The sequence below is a fragment of the Hemicordylus capensis genome, chromosome 2 (genome assembly GCF_027244095.1).
Source record: "Hemicordylus capensis ecotype Gifberg chromosome 2, rHemCap1.1.pri, whole genome shotgun sequence".
Classification (NCBI taxonomy): Eukaryota; Metazoa; Chordata; class Lepidosauria; order Squamata; family Cordylidae; genus Hemicordylus; species Hemicordylus capensis.
In genome coordinates, this window is record NC_069658.1 from 79,747,873 (window position 1) to 79,765,480 (window position 17,608).

Here is a 17,608-nt window from a genome sequence, read left to right on the forward strand (position 1 = left end):
TCTTGCCTCTGCAGACTCAGTGGAAGCTGGTGACAAGCTTGTGCAGACAGCACTAGATGCTTTTGGGAGAATAGGTATGTTTTTCTGGATCGTGTGAATTAATCAGTGTATGGAATGAATTTTTGGAGGGATGTTGATGCCTTGGTCCTGCCAATCATATTGTAACATATCTTGCTTGTTACAAACTGCAACCTGAACTTATTCCCCTTGCATACATAGGAAGAAATCATGTAGGTCCCAGGCTCACTGAGGCATTTTCTTGTAATGACAAACCACAGCATAATGTCTATGACTATGATCACTCAGAAAAATTAAATGAAAATAATGTAATAGTAAATAGTATTTAGTAAACAGTAATAGTAAATAGAGTGCATGTCCACTCTAGGAACAGAAAAGATGTGTGCTTATACACCATAATTTTTCTGTGCATTTGTTTTACAGATATCCTTATCAATAATGCTGGGTAAGTAAATTTGAATGTAGATTCCCCCCTCCCACCTTCCCATTTCATTATGTTATAACTCTTAATTTCATGACTATTTTGCTTTCTTTTCTTTCACTTAGTATACTGAGGGACCGTTCATTTACTAGGATAAGTGATGAAGACTGGGGTGAGTTGATTTTGTAACAAGATTCATTGTATATAGATGTGTTACGCTTTAGGCCGTATATAAATGTTTTAGATTTTTTTAAAAAAATAAATAAAAAGGTTTTCTATATGCGTTTACAAACTTCTTGCTTGTACTCCTTCAAAAAATGTGCAACCCCTTTCATTGTTTCTAGATATAATTCATAAAGTTCATCTGAAGGGATCCTTCCTGGTAACTCGAGCTGCATGGAACCATATGAAAAATCAGAACTTTGGAAGGTAAATGGCTTTGAGTCCTCACTGAACATATTGCAGATAAATGCATACAAGAAAGTTTCAAAATTAGTAGGATGGGAAAATACTTTCTGATTATGCCAGATTTATTATTGTTTCTCTGTAAGCTCTTAGGTGCTTTCAAAAACATTTTTGAAGGTTTGTGTAACAACTTTCTCTTTACAAGTTTACAATAATGAAAACAATTATCAGCTACTTATCAACAGCAACAGTTCTACATATTCTTCAGAAAATGTTATCAAAAGCTCTTCAAAAATGCCTTTAAACATATATCAAAGGCATCCAGAATTGGCTGCAATAAACCTCTCTTACTAGTCAACTCCTATATAGGATCAAATTCCCTGTGGCTTCATCTAAAAGGGCTGCTTTGCTGTTCCCAAAGCTAAAATAACCATATCCCTTCAGCCTCGTATAGCCCCTCAATTGAGAGGGTCTCCTAGTTCTTTGTATACCCCTCTTCCCACTAGAGAGGACTCAGACCCCATTGACAACTAGCCTAATCATTTCTTGAAGAAAAAGCAACTACATTTAAGTAATTTCATTAACAATGCCTAAACCAAACTTCTCTTTCTCCAATATCACTCCATAAAAAGAGGCTTTCTCCTTATACCATCTGCACCCTGAGACATGATTGTATATAGTCCTTATTCTCTAAATGAGAGTATAGAATAAAGAACCCATTATGTTCATAAGTAGCTAAAAACGTCCATGTACATGTTGCTGTTCTGGGGAACAAACTAGATGTGACAATTGCATCATTTGCCTTCACATTTTCATGCTTAGCTGCAGGAGGGAGATGGGACACAAATTCATCCCAAGCCATTTGTCCTGACTGGGCCTTCCCAGAGCTGCTATTTATCAAAGAAAAAAATGAAAATACCAGAGCAAACAATGCGATGAATATCACTCTGGACATTGCTTTTGATTTCATTTGTAATTATTCCAGTGTGGGTTTTTTAAAAATCAAGCCACCACTCAGTGAAAGCTTAAAAGGTAATATTTGTCACTTTAGAAGATTCGCATTTCCACATTCACCAGATTGGGGAGGAGCACAGTCCAGTCTCTTTCAGGGGTTTGCACTATCAAATGATTTGTAGTAGCCATTTCACACTCCCTGATTAGTGCTAGAAAGAGGATTGTTATGTGGCAGTACTCACTGAAAAATCCATTAATTGTATATTAACGGACATAACAAACATATCTATTAACTCTGGCCACTGCAGCAGGTTGTGTGAATCTGTCCTAAACCAGATTTTTAAAAGGATATTGGGAACAAAGTATTTGTTGGTCTCTTATTGACACTTCTAGACCTTGCTAGATGACTTAGCTTTTCTCTTGCTATACAGCAGTCTGCAAATCACTTTGGTGTATGAAAAAGTTAGTGCAGTTAAGCAAATGTTCATTCGCATAATTAGATCCAATTCACTTGCTTTTATTGGCTCATATTTCTACTTATATCAACTTTCAGAGATCTTGTTGCTATTTTGTTTAACTCGAAAATTCATTGCTTTTTTAATCTCAAGGATAATTATGACTTCCTCAGCTGCTGGAATATATGGCAACTTTGGTCAGGCAAACTACAGTGCTGCCAAACTTGGTCTTCTGGGTCTTGCAAACACGCTTTCCGTTGAAGGCAGGAAGTACAATATCCATTGTAACACAATTGCTCCTACTGCAGGATCTAGGCTGACTCAGACTGTTATGCCTCAGGGTAAGTATTAGTGGGAGTTTGGCTTTTCTGCTTCTGAAATACCTTCTGCTTTTGAATATATGTCAGTTCTTAAACAGTGATTTTAAATAAGAAATATAGCAATTGATGTGGGATCATGGACTCACATAATCATTTTTCTTCCTGCCCCCTCAAAATAGCAGAATCTCACAGAAATTGAGGTGGAATTCTGACAGTTTACTAGAATTATTTAATTTTCAGACATACTGTCTTTTGAGTTTATGTATGTATTCTAGGCAGCAGGTTCTTAGTCTTCTGTACTCCTTTCCAAACCAGAAGGAACAACAAGCCTCTCTTGAAGTTGTAAGAAACCAGAAGAAAGTTGCCTTTCGCCTTGAGCCTCAAACATGCAAAAAGGGGACTCAAGTGAGATTCTTTAACTCCGTATGTTCCCACCTCTGTGTTGCAGCAGAAGCATGGCAGACTCGTCTTTTCTGTTCCTTAGAATGCAGTGAATGGTAGTGTTTTCAGAAAAGGATAATTATAGCATAAAGAACAATATGCCCTTATATCCACTTAAGACATTAATAACATACACAAGTAAAGGAAGTGTAAGTGAATTGACATCCTGTATTCGCCGATAGTTAATGCCCATTGGAAGGACTACATTTTATTTATTTATTTTTACATTTATATCCCACTCTTCCTCCAAGGAGCCCAGAGTGGTGTACATGCTCACAACAACCCTGTGAGGTAGTTTGGCCTGAGAGATTCATTACTGGCCAGAGTCACCCAGTGAGTATCATGGCTGAATGGGGATTTGAACTTTGGTCTTCCCAGTCCTACTCCAGCACTCTAACCGTTACATACATCCACACAGGAGAAGCCCCCCCCCAAAGTTAATACAGGTGTGGACATGACAAATGCAACTTGTAATTCCAGTATATTTGCATTTCATAATGTTGAAAAATGCTCTTGGAATGGCTAATGATGATGCTATTTTGGAGAGATACCTTATCTCAGATGGCTGAATTCTGTTAAGATTCTGATCCTCTTAGCTTTAATGGGAAAAAAATGTTAAACATATATTGTAAAAACTGAAGGGCCACTGTATGCTGCTTTCAGAGGATGTTTTGGACTATTTGGGCCCAGGTTCCGATTGATCCAAAATGCTCTATGAATTTTGCATGTTGTCAGTGGCAGCCTATGACTGACAGTTTGGTCTTTACTTCACTTTTGAATGATTTCTAATGCAAATCTAGAACTGTCACATTTAGCATGTTTTCTGTGAGCTATCAGTTGGCGTTTCAGTGATCAGAAATGTGTATTCTTTCAAAGGGATAATTTAGTCTGTATTGTATGTGGTATGTTAGAAATAAGAATTCTAAAGCTTTGCACTTAGCACCACAGTAACCTCTTCTGGTCACTAGAGGCGTGATGAATTATGTTAATAGGTCTTGCTTGATCAGTTAAGAGTCAGGTAGAACTGTTTAGTTGCTGAACAGTTGCTGTTTGAGTATCTTGTTCAATGGCTCCCTTTTGGTATGTAATGTTTCTTAATAAAACTTTATTTGGTTTTTTAAAAATTCTACCTACTGTCTCTAGACAATCTCTTTAGCTACCTTTTTAGACCACCAGAGCATACTCTGCTGTGTGAGGACTTGAATGTGTCTTAACATACCCCTCAACATACCCAGAATGGAACTTCCCTTGTGAGGAGTGAATGTGGCATCATAAAAGGCATAGCAAGATTAAAATGATATACCAGATTAAAGTTAGGTCTGTTCAGATGTCATATGGAACCACAGTTAAAGCCCAGCCTTGCATGACATCCCTGAGCCTCAGGGGCACATGCTTCCTTCCTCCTCTACCCACACAAGTGTCTGCTTCTGATATAGGATAGAATAAACCAAGATTGGTTGTGATGTCTGAATGACCAATCTTGGGTTTTTTTCCTAAAAGATTTTCTAAAAGAAGATTTTGTTCTTCATACTTATGATAAATCACAATCTGTAACCAAGGTTTGAAGTGATTACATCGCATGGGACTAGGCTTTAACCATGGTTTCATGAGAAGTCTGAACCAGCCCATTGTGTGGCCATCATTCAACCAGTGTTTGATAAGCTTATTGGTTTTTGTCCATGTCGATGCTGGCATCTAATATGGGTTGGTTTTCTAAAACTCTTCTGTGTAAAATGTAAAAAGCCTTCACAATTTTTTATAAACTAAACGCAGCTGCAAAGTAGGTAATGCACTTTTCCTCCATATGTTTGGAACATCTTTAGACATCAGTATCAATTTCTTTGCATTTATTGCTTTCAAGAAAATCTTCCTTACATTGTACCAGATGTCTCATGAAGACTTTGGATATTTGATTGAAATATGCTAAGTGGTTAAGAGCCTCATCTAAATAACCTCTTTCTCTGTATGTATATGTGTGTGTGTGTGTGTGTGTGTGTGTGTATGTGTGTGTGTGTGTGTGTGTATATATATATATATATATATATATATATATATATATATATATATGTATGTATGCTTTATTTAATATACATAATATTTATTTAAATTCTAGAAATGCTAGATGCTTTCAAACCAGACTATGTGGCTCCCTTGGTCCTCTGGCTTTGCCATGAAAGTTGCCAAGAGAATGGTGGACTATTTGAGGTAATGATTTTCTATTATCTTTTCTTGTGTTGACTTATTTTTGCAACTAGCTGTGCTTTCCTGTATTTATGTATTTGCCTTTATTGGAGAATTTTCAGTAAAGTCTCAATTGCCTGTCTTTGCATGATGGGTAAAGTTTAAAATGTATGCGTTATATATGATTCGTAACTGGTTTTAAATGCTAATCTTGATCCATAAAATATTCATCTTCACCGAAAACCTGGTAGAATCCATTGCACCATAATTACATAACCTCATATAACTGAGACAGAATCTACAATATTTTGTACGTGCAAAATGTACATACAATTTAAATATACAATAATGCTTGGAAATAAGTTATGTTCCAGGAGAAGGACATCTTAAATTTTCTGTGTTTTCTCATCTTTCAGTAGTTTTCATCTTTTCAGTAGTGTTCTTTTCTGTATTATTAGAAATGCAATTCTTTTCACATAGCTTCTGTTTTGATGCCTAATATTTTCTTTAAACTTTATATGACAGGTTGGAGCCGGATGGATTGGAAAATGTAAGTCATCTTGTACATCTGGTCTGGTATTCAGAAAGGATTACACAAAATGAATACTAATTAAAACAGAATGTAGTAGACTTAGTTAGGAATGTAACATTATGACAGTTCTAATGAAGCATATAAAAGGTTTAAAAAAAATTCCTTAGACACATCAAAACCATCTTAAAGTGCTATGTTGGTAAATGGACTGCAGTGGCATGGACTGGTTCATTCCTATTTTGTCCATGAAGTTCCCCTTCCTTTGAAACTTGTCTGTGCATCCTTCACAAAGGTGTTTTGCTGTCTTTCTTTTCTAGATGGGTTTGCTTTTGAGTAGCTAAGTATTAGTTCCTGGAGGGTTGGTAGGCTCAATGGGATTTTACTTGAAATGGAATGGGTCATTTGTTAATCAGCTGATACCCACTCTTCGCTTTCAAGGTCATGCAAGCTACAGATCTAGATAAAGATGTCATTTTTTTAAAGATGTCATTTTTTTAAAAAAAATCCCTCTACTAATATGGTAGAACTCAGCAATATGCTCAACATAGGATTCTCAAAGTGTGAAAAGAAGGTTCTGCTCCAACAATCCTGACTGGTAACCAACTTGATGAATGTCTTCTATTGCTGCTTATTTAGTGCGCTGGGAACGATCCCTAGGAGCTATTGTCAGACAGAAGAACTTTCCAATGACACCAGAGGCTGTGCAAAATAAATGGGAAAAGATCTGTGACTTCAACGATGCCAACAAACCTCGGACTATTCAAGGTACAAGCAATGCCAATGGCGTAGTAAGGTTGGTGTGTGTCTGGGGAGGAAGTGAAGATGGGGCCCCCTCCCCCATATAGTTGTGGCAGAGAAATTGTAAGGACATGAGGAAAATCAAATTCTTAGAAAGCCCTTTATTTCCCTTCAATGCATATAATATTGCACCCTCTTCATATATGCATACAGTTTCACACACATACTTGTGGATGCATATTCCCCTATCTCTGAAACATTTTAAACATACATGCCTATTACTGTGACCTGATATATGAATGCATACACCCCCTAACAATGTTACTATCCCTTTTTGCCCATTTGTGCACTCTCTCTCTGTTTTTCTCTTTTACACACATACACAAACAGTTTATTCCTAAGCATGCGGTCTTGGGAGTTACAGTTTAGAGCTACCACATCTCAGAAATGGAACCAGAAACTTATCAAATTTGCTCCAAGGACTCTGGATACAACACAAGGACTTGACTTCTGAGGGCTGGCAAACTATGTACATAAAGGACAATAAAGTGAGCCATGGTCAGAGGTAGCCCTATGCTTCCAGACATAAGAAATGAGAAACATTGGAAATAACTGAGTGCTTACATCTGAGAGATTTCACACATGTTTTCATATGGCAGCTTGCACTAGAAAGAATGGTACAAGTGTTGTACCGGTACACTGCTGGAAAATTGAACATGTACTGAAATAATGATAGGCCTGGGGTTTTAATGTTCATTTTAACGATTTGTGAAGCTGCTTTCAAGACGGGATACATTAGTCCACTGCAAGTTTATTTTTAAAAAGACAGTAATATACTGTTACAAACACAAAGCAAAATAAAATAGTAAATATTATAAGGAAAAATACATTGGGATAGAAAACAATTTTCCTCATGTATTTTGCTATGTAAGCCATTTTGAGAACTTTGTTGCTGAAAAAGGCGTGTACTGTATAAATATTTTAATAACATAAGGCAAAGACATGAGAACACACACACACCAGATTGACTATAAGCAGTTTAGTACGGTATCTTCAAACTCAACAGCTCATAATTAACCAAAAGGTAGGAAAAAACAAAAACAGATGAATTTTGTTACAGCATTTTGCTTCTCTTATTATTTCTAAAGCTTTAAATACTTTTTGTAGTGATTAATTTCCTCACAGGAAAGTACACTATTGGGGTGGGGGAGGGGTTCTTACAAGTTTGTATTAAAATAGTTTTGGCTTAGACTTATCACCTTGTGCTGCTTTGAAAATGATTTAAAAAAAAAAAAAATCAAAAAATCTCACACAGAGAAGACGGGGAAGAAAGTGTGTGTGTCTGTGTGTCTGTGTGTGTGTGTGTGTGTGTGTGTTGCAGGGGGAATCTCTCTTTCATAGACATATAAACACTGTTATAGTTCCCAAATGGGGTGGGAGGTAGGTGGGGAAGAAACACACAGACTTTCAAATGCACACAGTTCATACAGGGGGAGAAAAGAGAAATGCAGTGTCTTAGGCGAGGGGACAAATCACACACACAAAACAGATAAGTTTTTTTTAATGTTTACTTTGATAATCTCAGCTTTTCCTTGTGGTTGGCTTGCTCTGCTTTTGCTTTCAAACGCCAAGCGGGGGAGGAGCACAAGGGACAGAACTCCAGGAGACCCAATTAGCTGCAGCAGCAGTGAGGGGCAGCAGAAATGGCAGAGGGTGGCCAGTCTTTTTGATGTGGGGGAGTAGAGAGAGCCTCTAGGGCTCCCAGAAGTGCCCAGGTCTCTGCAGGCCCAGGGACAGCGGTCCTCCCTTGCTTTATGGAAGCTATGCCCCTGAGCAATGTTAAATTCAGAGTGATGTGTATTACAGAAATTTGCTTTCAATGATAACATTCTGTGATCTTCTCTTCAAGGGAAACCTAGGAAAAAAATACTTACTTGCATACTGTTGTTGTTGTTAAATAGCTGAATATTACGGTTCATGAACCATATGTACCAATATGACCAGTACTTCTGGTAATGTCCGGTTTTAGTATGCATATAAGAAGAGTATTTAGTCATTTCCCCCATGAGTTACCTAGCTCTGTTAAGGAGTGTATAGTACTTGACTCTAAGGCTGCACTCCTACTCAGACTTTCCTGGGAGCAAGCCCCACTGAACCCAATGGAATGTGACATGGATAGGATTGTGTTGCGGGTATGTTTTCTGACAGAGAAATTCTTAAGAGTCTAGTTGCTTCTGTGCTAAACAAATGGTGTAGTTTGATTATTTTGGTATAAATAATGAGCTGTAGTTGTAGAAGGTGTAGCTCTCAGTACTGTCCAAAGTTTTAACACTGTAGATTATTTTGTATAGCAATGCATAGACTTCTGTCTCAAGGTGGAAGGGTAGCAGGCAGATAAAATATTTAGTATATTCCCTCTTTTATAAAAATCATGCAATACTAAGTCATAGTTGGAAGAGGCTTGATAGATTGTCAAGTCTGTCACGAAACTTACCTTTATCAACAAACAATGGATATCCATCTCTCGAAGGTTTGTGTTTGTGCAAGTGTGTATAGAGAGAGGGAGAGAGCATGAGTGCTGGAAGGGACATTAGTGAGTCCTTAGTCAGTGGAATTCAGGGACATTCAGATTGTAGGATTTATGCAATCTTCTACATGATGCCCACCGCACGTTAAGATCATCTGCGGAGGTCTGTCTCCAGTTACCACCAGTTTGTTTGGCGACTCAGAGGCAGGCCTTCGCTGTAACTGCTCCTGGGCTGTGGAATGCACTCCCAGAAGAAATCTGCAATCTGAATTCTTTATTGACCTTCAGGAGAGCCCTTAAAACCTATCTGTTTGGCCTGGCCTTCCAGGGTTTTTAATTAGTTTTAATTGTTTTAATGGTATAACCTGGTTTCCAGGGTTTTTTAATTATTCTGGTTGTTTAATTGTTTTTTATGATGATTTAATAGTAAATTGATGTTTTATATTGTTTATATTTCTGTTTTAACTGTTATTGGTTTTAATGGTTTTGTTTTAATTGTAAACTGCCCTGAGCCACTTTGGAAGGGTGGTATAAAAATTAATTAAATAAATAAATATCCTTTGGCCTTAACGTACACCTGTTTGTGGTAGGAAAAATACAAATTAAAATTGTCTCCTAATGTCAGAGGCTCTCAAGTCTAGCTAAAATAATATCCAGCAAAACCAACCCCCCAGTTTTTAGCTAGTTAAATGTGTCTCATTCCACTGGAACAGCTCTGGAAGATGAGTCTAATATCTGCCTCAACTTAGGAGTCAGGTAGTTTGTGATAGAAAAGGATGCAGCCGGCTTCTTTCTCTCTCTTCCTCTTCCTCCAGCAAAGCCCCTTGCACTGTTAATTAGCTGTGGCACTTTGCACTGAACCTGTCTGTGTCCTGTTGCACTGAACACCAGTTCTTGCCAAGCATTAATTTTTTTTAAAAAAAATTAAACCCTCTTACTGCAAATAAAGATGATTTCTAAATGTAGGAGTGTACTGAAAATTACTTTCCTGTTAAGACAAAGTTTAGCAGTTTCTGTGTAGGTGGTGTTGCTTGTGCATATAATATACTGTAAGCGGATATATATTAAATATTTAATAGCGCAAACCCCAATAACAGGATCTGATAATAGAATAACTAGTCTATCCTATATCCTATATCCTACTTATATCCTAACTGCCTAGAGATGAAAGTTTGGGGCGGTATACAAATTTGATAAATAAATAATAATAAAATAAATACTTGCTAAAAATTCAAACTATCTTTTAAAAATTCAACTGCAGACTACATAGCCCTCTGAATCTATCATGTCCTTAAATTTTTGGCTAGGTCAAGAATTAATCAGTGTGCTTCCTATAACACAAAACTACAGGCATAGCTGGGGTGTCTTTGATTAATCTCTTATCTGTGAGAATTAGCAAAAGAGGTAGGAAATGTGCTACAGAAATCTGACAACTAATTCATTTAATTTTTCAATGTAATAGCATTAGAAAGTTTCTCTGTTAAGAGAGCCCCACTCCTTAGAGCCTTGAGGCATTGAACTGTTAAGTAAGGAAAACTAATTAGTGTTTGCATTAAAAATGAAAGCTATGTTACTTTATATCTGCAAGTTCAAGCTGTCCCAGAAGATTTCATTAAAAACTATTACCAGCATTAATGTAAGTAATTTAATGCTGTGAAAAGCTATTATATACTAAACCATCATATATAATTATACAAAAATACCAATTAGTGTAAGCATTTACCTATCATTTTCCAGAATAGCCTAGAATTAGAACTGTAAAGTGTGGCTCATAATGATGTGTGGATATTTAGACTAAGTGTGTGGTCCAATTTTCGTTTGCCCCATATTAAAAAGCACTGACATTTGAGCTGTATCATTTTGAAAAGCAATGTCTTCCTCTATAATCAACTTCTAATTGGACTTAAATCTCAGTAATGAAAGAATAAAATTAGGGAGGTTGTGTATATCTTCCTTGGATATTCTGGATCTGTGTCCCAAAACACTTTTAGAAGCTAATGCTTAATTAATTTTTTGCTAAACCCGAACCTCTTGAATTGAAGCTTATTTGGAGACCAGTAAAGAATTCCACGGTATCTTAACTAACACATTTATAGTGGCATAAGCTTGGGGACCAGTATAATGCAGTGACTGGTAGGTGTTGTGCTTTGGTATGGGAAATTCAGATTCAGATCTCCATTTTGCTTTGAAATTCACTGGGTGGCCTTGGCTGCAGCTATTATACCTCACCCTAACCTCCTCACTGGCTTTTGTTAAGCTGGAAGGCCCCTTTGAGTGAGCATGGCATACAGATTCAATACATAAAAAATTAGTACCCTGTACAGCAAAACTAAAGAGTAATATTGTCGTGAGCAGCCTGGCTGTCACTAACACAACTGTAGCCAATCAGGCTACTTCAGATTCATTATCCATGAGATCACGTTCATTCAGGAAAAAGAGAGATAACAAGCGTCCCATAGAGACTAGAATTTAAAAGGGCTCTATTCAAACTAGGATTACATTCCAGCAATTAAGCATGCAGGCAAGCAAGCAAATACTTATTCTTTGTAATGTAGAATTCTCAACAATTTAAAATTTTTCATCCTCACTGGAAACAGTTAACAGCTAAAAGCAATTTCTGCTCTGAGTACAGTGGAGATACATTCCTGTCTAGTCCGGGCTAGCGGCCAAAATCAGTCTTATCTCTACTGCTGCGTAGCAACAACCCAGAACAATTCCCACAGCTCAACTCTTAACAGAAAAAGGCATTTCCTCCTACTTTTGCAAGCAGTTTAAGCAATTTTTAAAATCATCTCTTCTCCTCTTTAATACACTAATGAAGCTTAGTCATATCAGTTATCTCCAGTTTGTTCCCAAACAGCCCAAGTTTACTCAAACAGAAAGCCATGCATAGTCTCTGAACCGAGAATCCAAGACAGAGAAAGGAGGGGGAGAAGAGAGTTCATTGCTGACGTAGAGATATATGAGCCAAAGGGAATGTGAGGTGGAGGGATTGAGGGGGAAGAAAAGATGGTGGCACCGAGCACAGGCCAAGGCAGAATGCTGTTAGGCCAGTTAACGGGCTGAGAACAACCCTCCTGAGAAGCAAAGAAGACAGAGACTGAAAGGAGAAGGTACAAGATGAGAAAGGTATGTTAGTCTTGGAAGAAGGCATTCTTTTAGGCAGAGTTGTGGATATAATATTTACTGGTCCAAGCCGTCTGTGTCTTCAGGAGGCCATGGGAGGGGAGGAACGCCGAGAAGCTGTAAGCTGCCCCGGCAGCTGTGGTATAGTGTCCAAGAATGGCTATGAGGCACAGGTTGCTTTAACAGCCTAAGATCCCCCCCCACCCCGATAGGGCAGACATCCAACTCCCTGGGGTCTAAGTAGGGCTACTCTCCTAGCGTGCTTGCTTCTCTCTCTTTTTTGGAGGGGTATGTACGCCCCCTTATATAACCTCCCCTCAAACTGTTTGTCATATCTTTAATCAAAGACAACCACGTCAATTCTTTCTCTGGCTCCATCCTTAATGTAAACAATCTCTGGTCTCCCATCCTTGCATGGTGGGGTCCAGGACTATTGTTTACTTAATTCAAAAAGGAAACGATCCTGTTTGTGCCCAGCTTTGACCAGTCTGTGATCCTAACTGGTGCCTTTTCAGTTTAAAAAAATGTTACTTAGAGATAGCATGCAAAGAATTGTTATTAGGAAATAGCGTGTAAGAATGTTATTAGGAGTCAGCATGAATTGCTATTCAGCAGTTATTGTGTAAACATACAGGTGAGACTCGGAAAATTAGAATATCGTGCAAAAGTCCATTAATTTCAGTAATGCAAATTAAAAGGTGAAACTGATATATGAGACAGATGCATTACATGCAAAGCGAGATAAGTCAAGCCTTAATTTGTTATAATAGTGATGATCATGGCGTACAGCTCATGAAAACCCCAAATCCACAATCCCAGAAAATTAGAATATTACATGGAACCAAGAAGACAAGGATCGACGAATAGAACAATATCGGACCTCTGAAAAGTATACAGTGTACTGTGCTTCATTGGCCAGCAAACTCGCCTGACCTGACCCCATAGAGAATCTATGGGGCATTGCCAAGAGAAGGATGAGAGACATGAGACCAAACAATGCAGAATTGCTGAAGGCCGCTAATGAAGCATCCTGGTCTTCCATAATACCTCATCAGTGCCACAGGCTGATAGCATTCATGCCACGCCGCACTGAGGCAGTAATTGCTGCAAAAGGGGCCCAAACCAAGTACTGAATACATATGCATGCTTATACTTTTCAGAGGTCCGATATTGTTCTATTCTTCAATCCTTGTCTTCTTGGTTCCATGTAATATTCTAATTTTCTGAGATTGTGGATTTGGGGTTTTCATGAGCTGTACGCCATGATCATCACAATTATAACAAATTAAGGCTTGACTTATCTCGCTTTGCATGTAATGCGTCTGTCTCATATATCAGTTTCACCTTTTAATTTGCATTACTGAAATTAATGGACTTTTGCACGATATTCTAATTTTCCGAGTTTCACCTGTATGTACCCCTATAATATGTAGCTACTGATAATCCAAAATGTGGTTTCCTAAGACCTCCTAAATATGATTAACATAGCAGGTTTCAAGCTAGTTCTTCTCATTATTGGCATCAACATAGCACAATGCATAAACAAGCTCCAAGGCAGGACGGGGTAAATTTCCCTTCTCCTCAGGCCTTGACTACAGAATAAACAATTCCATTTCAGTTACTTTGGCTCACAGAAGCCAACTTCACACTTCAGTTTCTTGCAAACCAGCCATTTTAGACACAGACCTGAATTTTGCTTTTTGAGCCAGCAAGGCTTGTCCTATTCACTTGGTGCTCACCACAATATTGGTCTTAAACGTTTTTATTTAAAAGAAAGTAAGATTGGTCTTCGTGTTGAAGAGATCACACTACTAGCCCAGTTATATAAGAAAAAATCAGTTTCCCACAAGGAAATGAAAATAGGTAGAGACTGCATGGGAAAACCTCTAGCCAAGGAGCACTGGAGGAGAGCTGGTCTTGTGGTAGCAAGCATGATTTATCCCCTTTTCTAAGCAGGGTCTGCCTTGGTTGCATATGAATGGGAGACTACATGTGTGAGCACTGTAATTATTCCCCTTGCGGGGGTGGGGTCGCTCTGGGAAGAGCACCTGCATGCTTGCATGCAGAAGGTTCCAAGTTTCCTCCCTGGCATCTCCAAGACAGGGCTGAGAGAGATTCCTGCCTGCAACTTTGGAAAAGCCGCTGCCAGTCTGTATAGACAATACTGAGCTAGATGGACCAATGGTCTAACTCAGTAGAAAGCAGCTTCTTACAATTGGAGAGCAGGCAGCTACAAGGTATGACTTCATTGACTGAAAAACAGGACTTGTGGTTGGGTCATTTGCTACAAGGTGACTGGAGGGGGTAGAACATATAGGAACATAGGAAGCTGCCATATTCTGAGTCAGACCATTGGTCTTTCTAGCTCAGAATTGTCTTCACAGACTGGCAGCTGCTTTTCCAAGGTAGCAGGCCGGACACACTCTCACCCCTATCTTGGAGATGCCAGGGAGGGAACTTGAAACCTTCAGCTCTTCCAAGAGTGGCTCCATCCCCTGAGGGGAATATCTTGCAGTGCTCACACATCAAGTCTCCCATTCATATGCAACCAGGGTGGACCCTGCTTAGCTAAGGGGACAAGTCATGCTTGCTACCACAAGACCAGCTCTCCTCTGTCTCCTAAGTGACAGTGCCGGGGTGGGATTTCCTCCCCACTTTCAGCACTGAAACCATGAGTGCAGCTTGCACTCATAATGTTTGAAAAGGGCTGTTTAACCAGCATTCCACATAAGTTTATTCCATGGGCTCTGCCCAGTTTAAACAGTTGTTTAATAACATTGCCTAATGCATTGATGGTTTGCTTAGGTATTCTCACTGAAACATTTCTGCTGTGTTATGTGGCATTTGGTTATCTATTTTTATTTGTCAAGCTATTAATGCCCAAGCTGACAACTGTCAGAAGGCACTTAAATTTCAGACAATTCAGATAATCCAAGTTCCTTGGCGTCTTGCTTGGAAACACTAGCAGTGTGACCTTGCATAACATGAGTGTCTTAGCCTCCTCATAGCTAAACTATCATTATAAAACTAGTGATGGAGGTGGGACTGCAGAAGGTCAATGTTGTAACTGGGAGGAGAGCTGTTCTTGCGGAAGCAAGCATGAATTGTCCCCTTTGCTAAGCAGGGTCTGCCCTGGGAGACTACATGTGAGCACTGTTAGATATTCCCCTTGGGAATTTGGTTATAACATTTTGTTATAAGTGGTGGATGGCTGCTTACTAGGAACAGAACTATGGGAAGGTTTCTTTCTGAGTATTCTTTCGAGATTTCAAATCATTTTTTCTTTTCAGAGTCAGTCAGCATACTACATGATGTGCTCAGTCAAATAGAATCTCAAGATGTCTCCCTGAATCCTACAAGCTACAGTGCATCAGCATCTTCCCTAGGCTTTGACCCTGTAAGTAAAAATGCTTCTGCAAGGTACTCAGCTAAGAGTTGCCTGCAGCCAAGAAAAAAAGTACTGTGACATTTGAATCAGATGATGTAGTGTACTGTCTCGAAAGGTCACTTTTAAAATGAGGTAGAGAAGAGGGAAAAATGAGAGACGTTCTCCCACCTTTATCTACATGTTACATAAAATAATGTTTGAGGGAAGATTTTACAAATCTTCCCTTATAAACCTATTTCTTACTCATTTGAGAATTCACCATCTAGTCTTTTATGTTTTGTTAGGGAGCTACCATTTTTATGGGCATTGGCTTGTAAGAATAGTAATCTCAGACATTTTTTCAAAATATTATTCTTTTTTGACTTATACCCAGGCCAGTGTCTTACACACTGAAATGTTGTGTATAAGCAATGGAGATTTTGAAGGAGCTATAGAGGGACAATGGACATTTTCCTCTGCAACCTACTGTGCTCCCCAAAAATGTGTCCTTGAGACTCCCACCAGCCACAGGGATATATTTTTTGGAAGCACAGTAGGCTGCATAAGGAAAAGATTGGCCAAATTGCCTCTCCCCTGTTGTGCACAGAATGTTTGGATGGATGTAAGTGTTTTGTACTTTAGGCTATTAGTTCAATACTGTCCCTTTTTTGCTGTATTTTGCTTTCAATCTGCATATGAATACTGCAAGCTGCATTTTCAAAAGCTTAGTATAATTTGGGGATTATAATGTTCCCTGTCCTAAGGTTATTTGTACTTAATAGACTGCCTCTCTGTGTGTGTTCTCTACAGCATAAGGGTCTGTGGTATTGATAATCTATCTGTAGCAGTATTAGTTTAGGCATGATATAGCTGTCTTAATGAGTAGTTAGTAATTGGTGCATAATATGCACCAATCCTGGCTCATTAGGGCACACGGGGGAATGTTCTCTCCTGGCTTTGGGAGATGGTTAATTCTTCTCTTCAGGAGGGGTTTGTTCCATCAGCCCTGAAAGAGTTGGTGGTCCACCCTCTCCTGAAGAAACCTTCTCTCGACCCTGACAATCTGGATAACTATTGTCCGATCTCCAATTTCCCTTTTCTTGGTAAGATTTTGGAGTAGGTGGTTTGTGCTCAGTTGATGAGAGTCTTGGAGGAAACTGATTTTCTGGACCCTTGCCAGTTGATTTTCAGGCCACAGCACAGCATTGGTCACCCTGTTGGATGATCTTTGTTGTAACCTTGATGTAGGAAGCACACCTCTCTTGGTTCTCCTTCATCTCTCAGCGGCTTTCAATACCATCGACTATGCTATCCTTCTGGAATGCCTAAGTGTGCTGGACCTTGGGGGCTCTGTTCTTCAGTGGTTCTGGTCCTATCTCACTGGGCGATTCCAGTTGGTGTCAATTGGGGGTGAGTGTTCTGTGCCCTGGCCCCTTTCTTGTGGAGTTCCACAGGGCTTGGTCCTTGCTCCCATTCTCTTTAACATCTACATGAAGCTGCTGGGCCTGGTCATTCAGGTTTGGGGTAAGTTTTCATCAATATGCTGATGATACTCAGCTTTATATCTCTACCCCTGCCCAAACAGGTGATGCCATTCATGTGCTAGCTCAGTGCCTAGAGGCTGTCAGGACCTGAATGGGCCAAAACAAGCTCAGGCTTAATCCTTCCTAGACAGAGTTGCTGTTGTTCAGTTTGCAATCTGTCCAATTGCTGTGTGTGAATTTATCTCTTGAAGGGTTTGCGCTTTCCTTGAGAGAGACTGTTCGCGATCTGGGGGTCCTTCTGGACACACGGCTCCTGCTTGAACAGCAAGTGGCCAGCTGTGGCAGGGGTGCCTTTGCCCAGCTTCAGCTGGTTCACCAGTTATGACCTTTGCTCAACTGGCAGCCCCTGGAAACAGTAATTCATACCTTTGTTACCTCTTGCTTGGATTACTGTACTCTACCAAGGGTTGCACTTGAAAATGATTCGGAAGCTTCAGAATTCAGTGGCCCGCCTCCCCATGGGTGGCTGTAGATTTGATGGTGTTACACCTCTTTTATGGTTGCTGCACTGGTTACCTGTTTGCTTCTGGGTCCAATTTAAAATGCTGGTTCTCACCTACAAAACCCTTATGGGCTTAG

General features: G+C 39.2%; 1 protein-coding gene across 1 annotated transcript in view; it reads left to right on the forward strand.

Annotated features, from left to right (window-relative positions):
- The window catches only part of HSD17B4 (hydroxysteroid 17-beta dehydrogenase 4), an 87,951-nt gene that overhangs the window by 18,943 nt on the left and 51,400 nt on the right, over nt 1-17,608 (forward strand). The window contains exons 4-12 of the mRNA XM_053298366.1: nt 15-74; nt 442-463; nt 565-611; nt 784-868; nt 2,407-2,594; nt 5,128-5,219; nt 5,721-5,745; nt 6,364-6,492; nt 15,409-15,515. Coding sequence (XP_053154341.1) covers nt 15-74; nt 442-463; nt 565-611; nt 784-868; nt 2,407-2,594; nt 5,128-5,219; nt 5,721-5,745; nt 6,364-6,492; nt 15,409-15,515 — 755 coding nt within the window. The remainder of the gene's footprint in view (nt 1-14; nt 75-441; nt 464-564; nt 612-783; nt 869-2,406; nt 2,595-5,127; nt 5,220-5,720; nt 5,746-6,363; nt 6,493-15,408; nt 15,516-17,608) is intronic.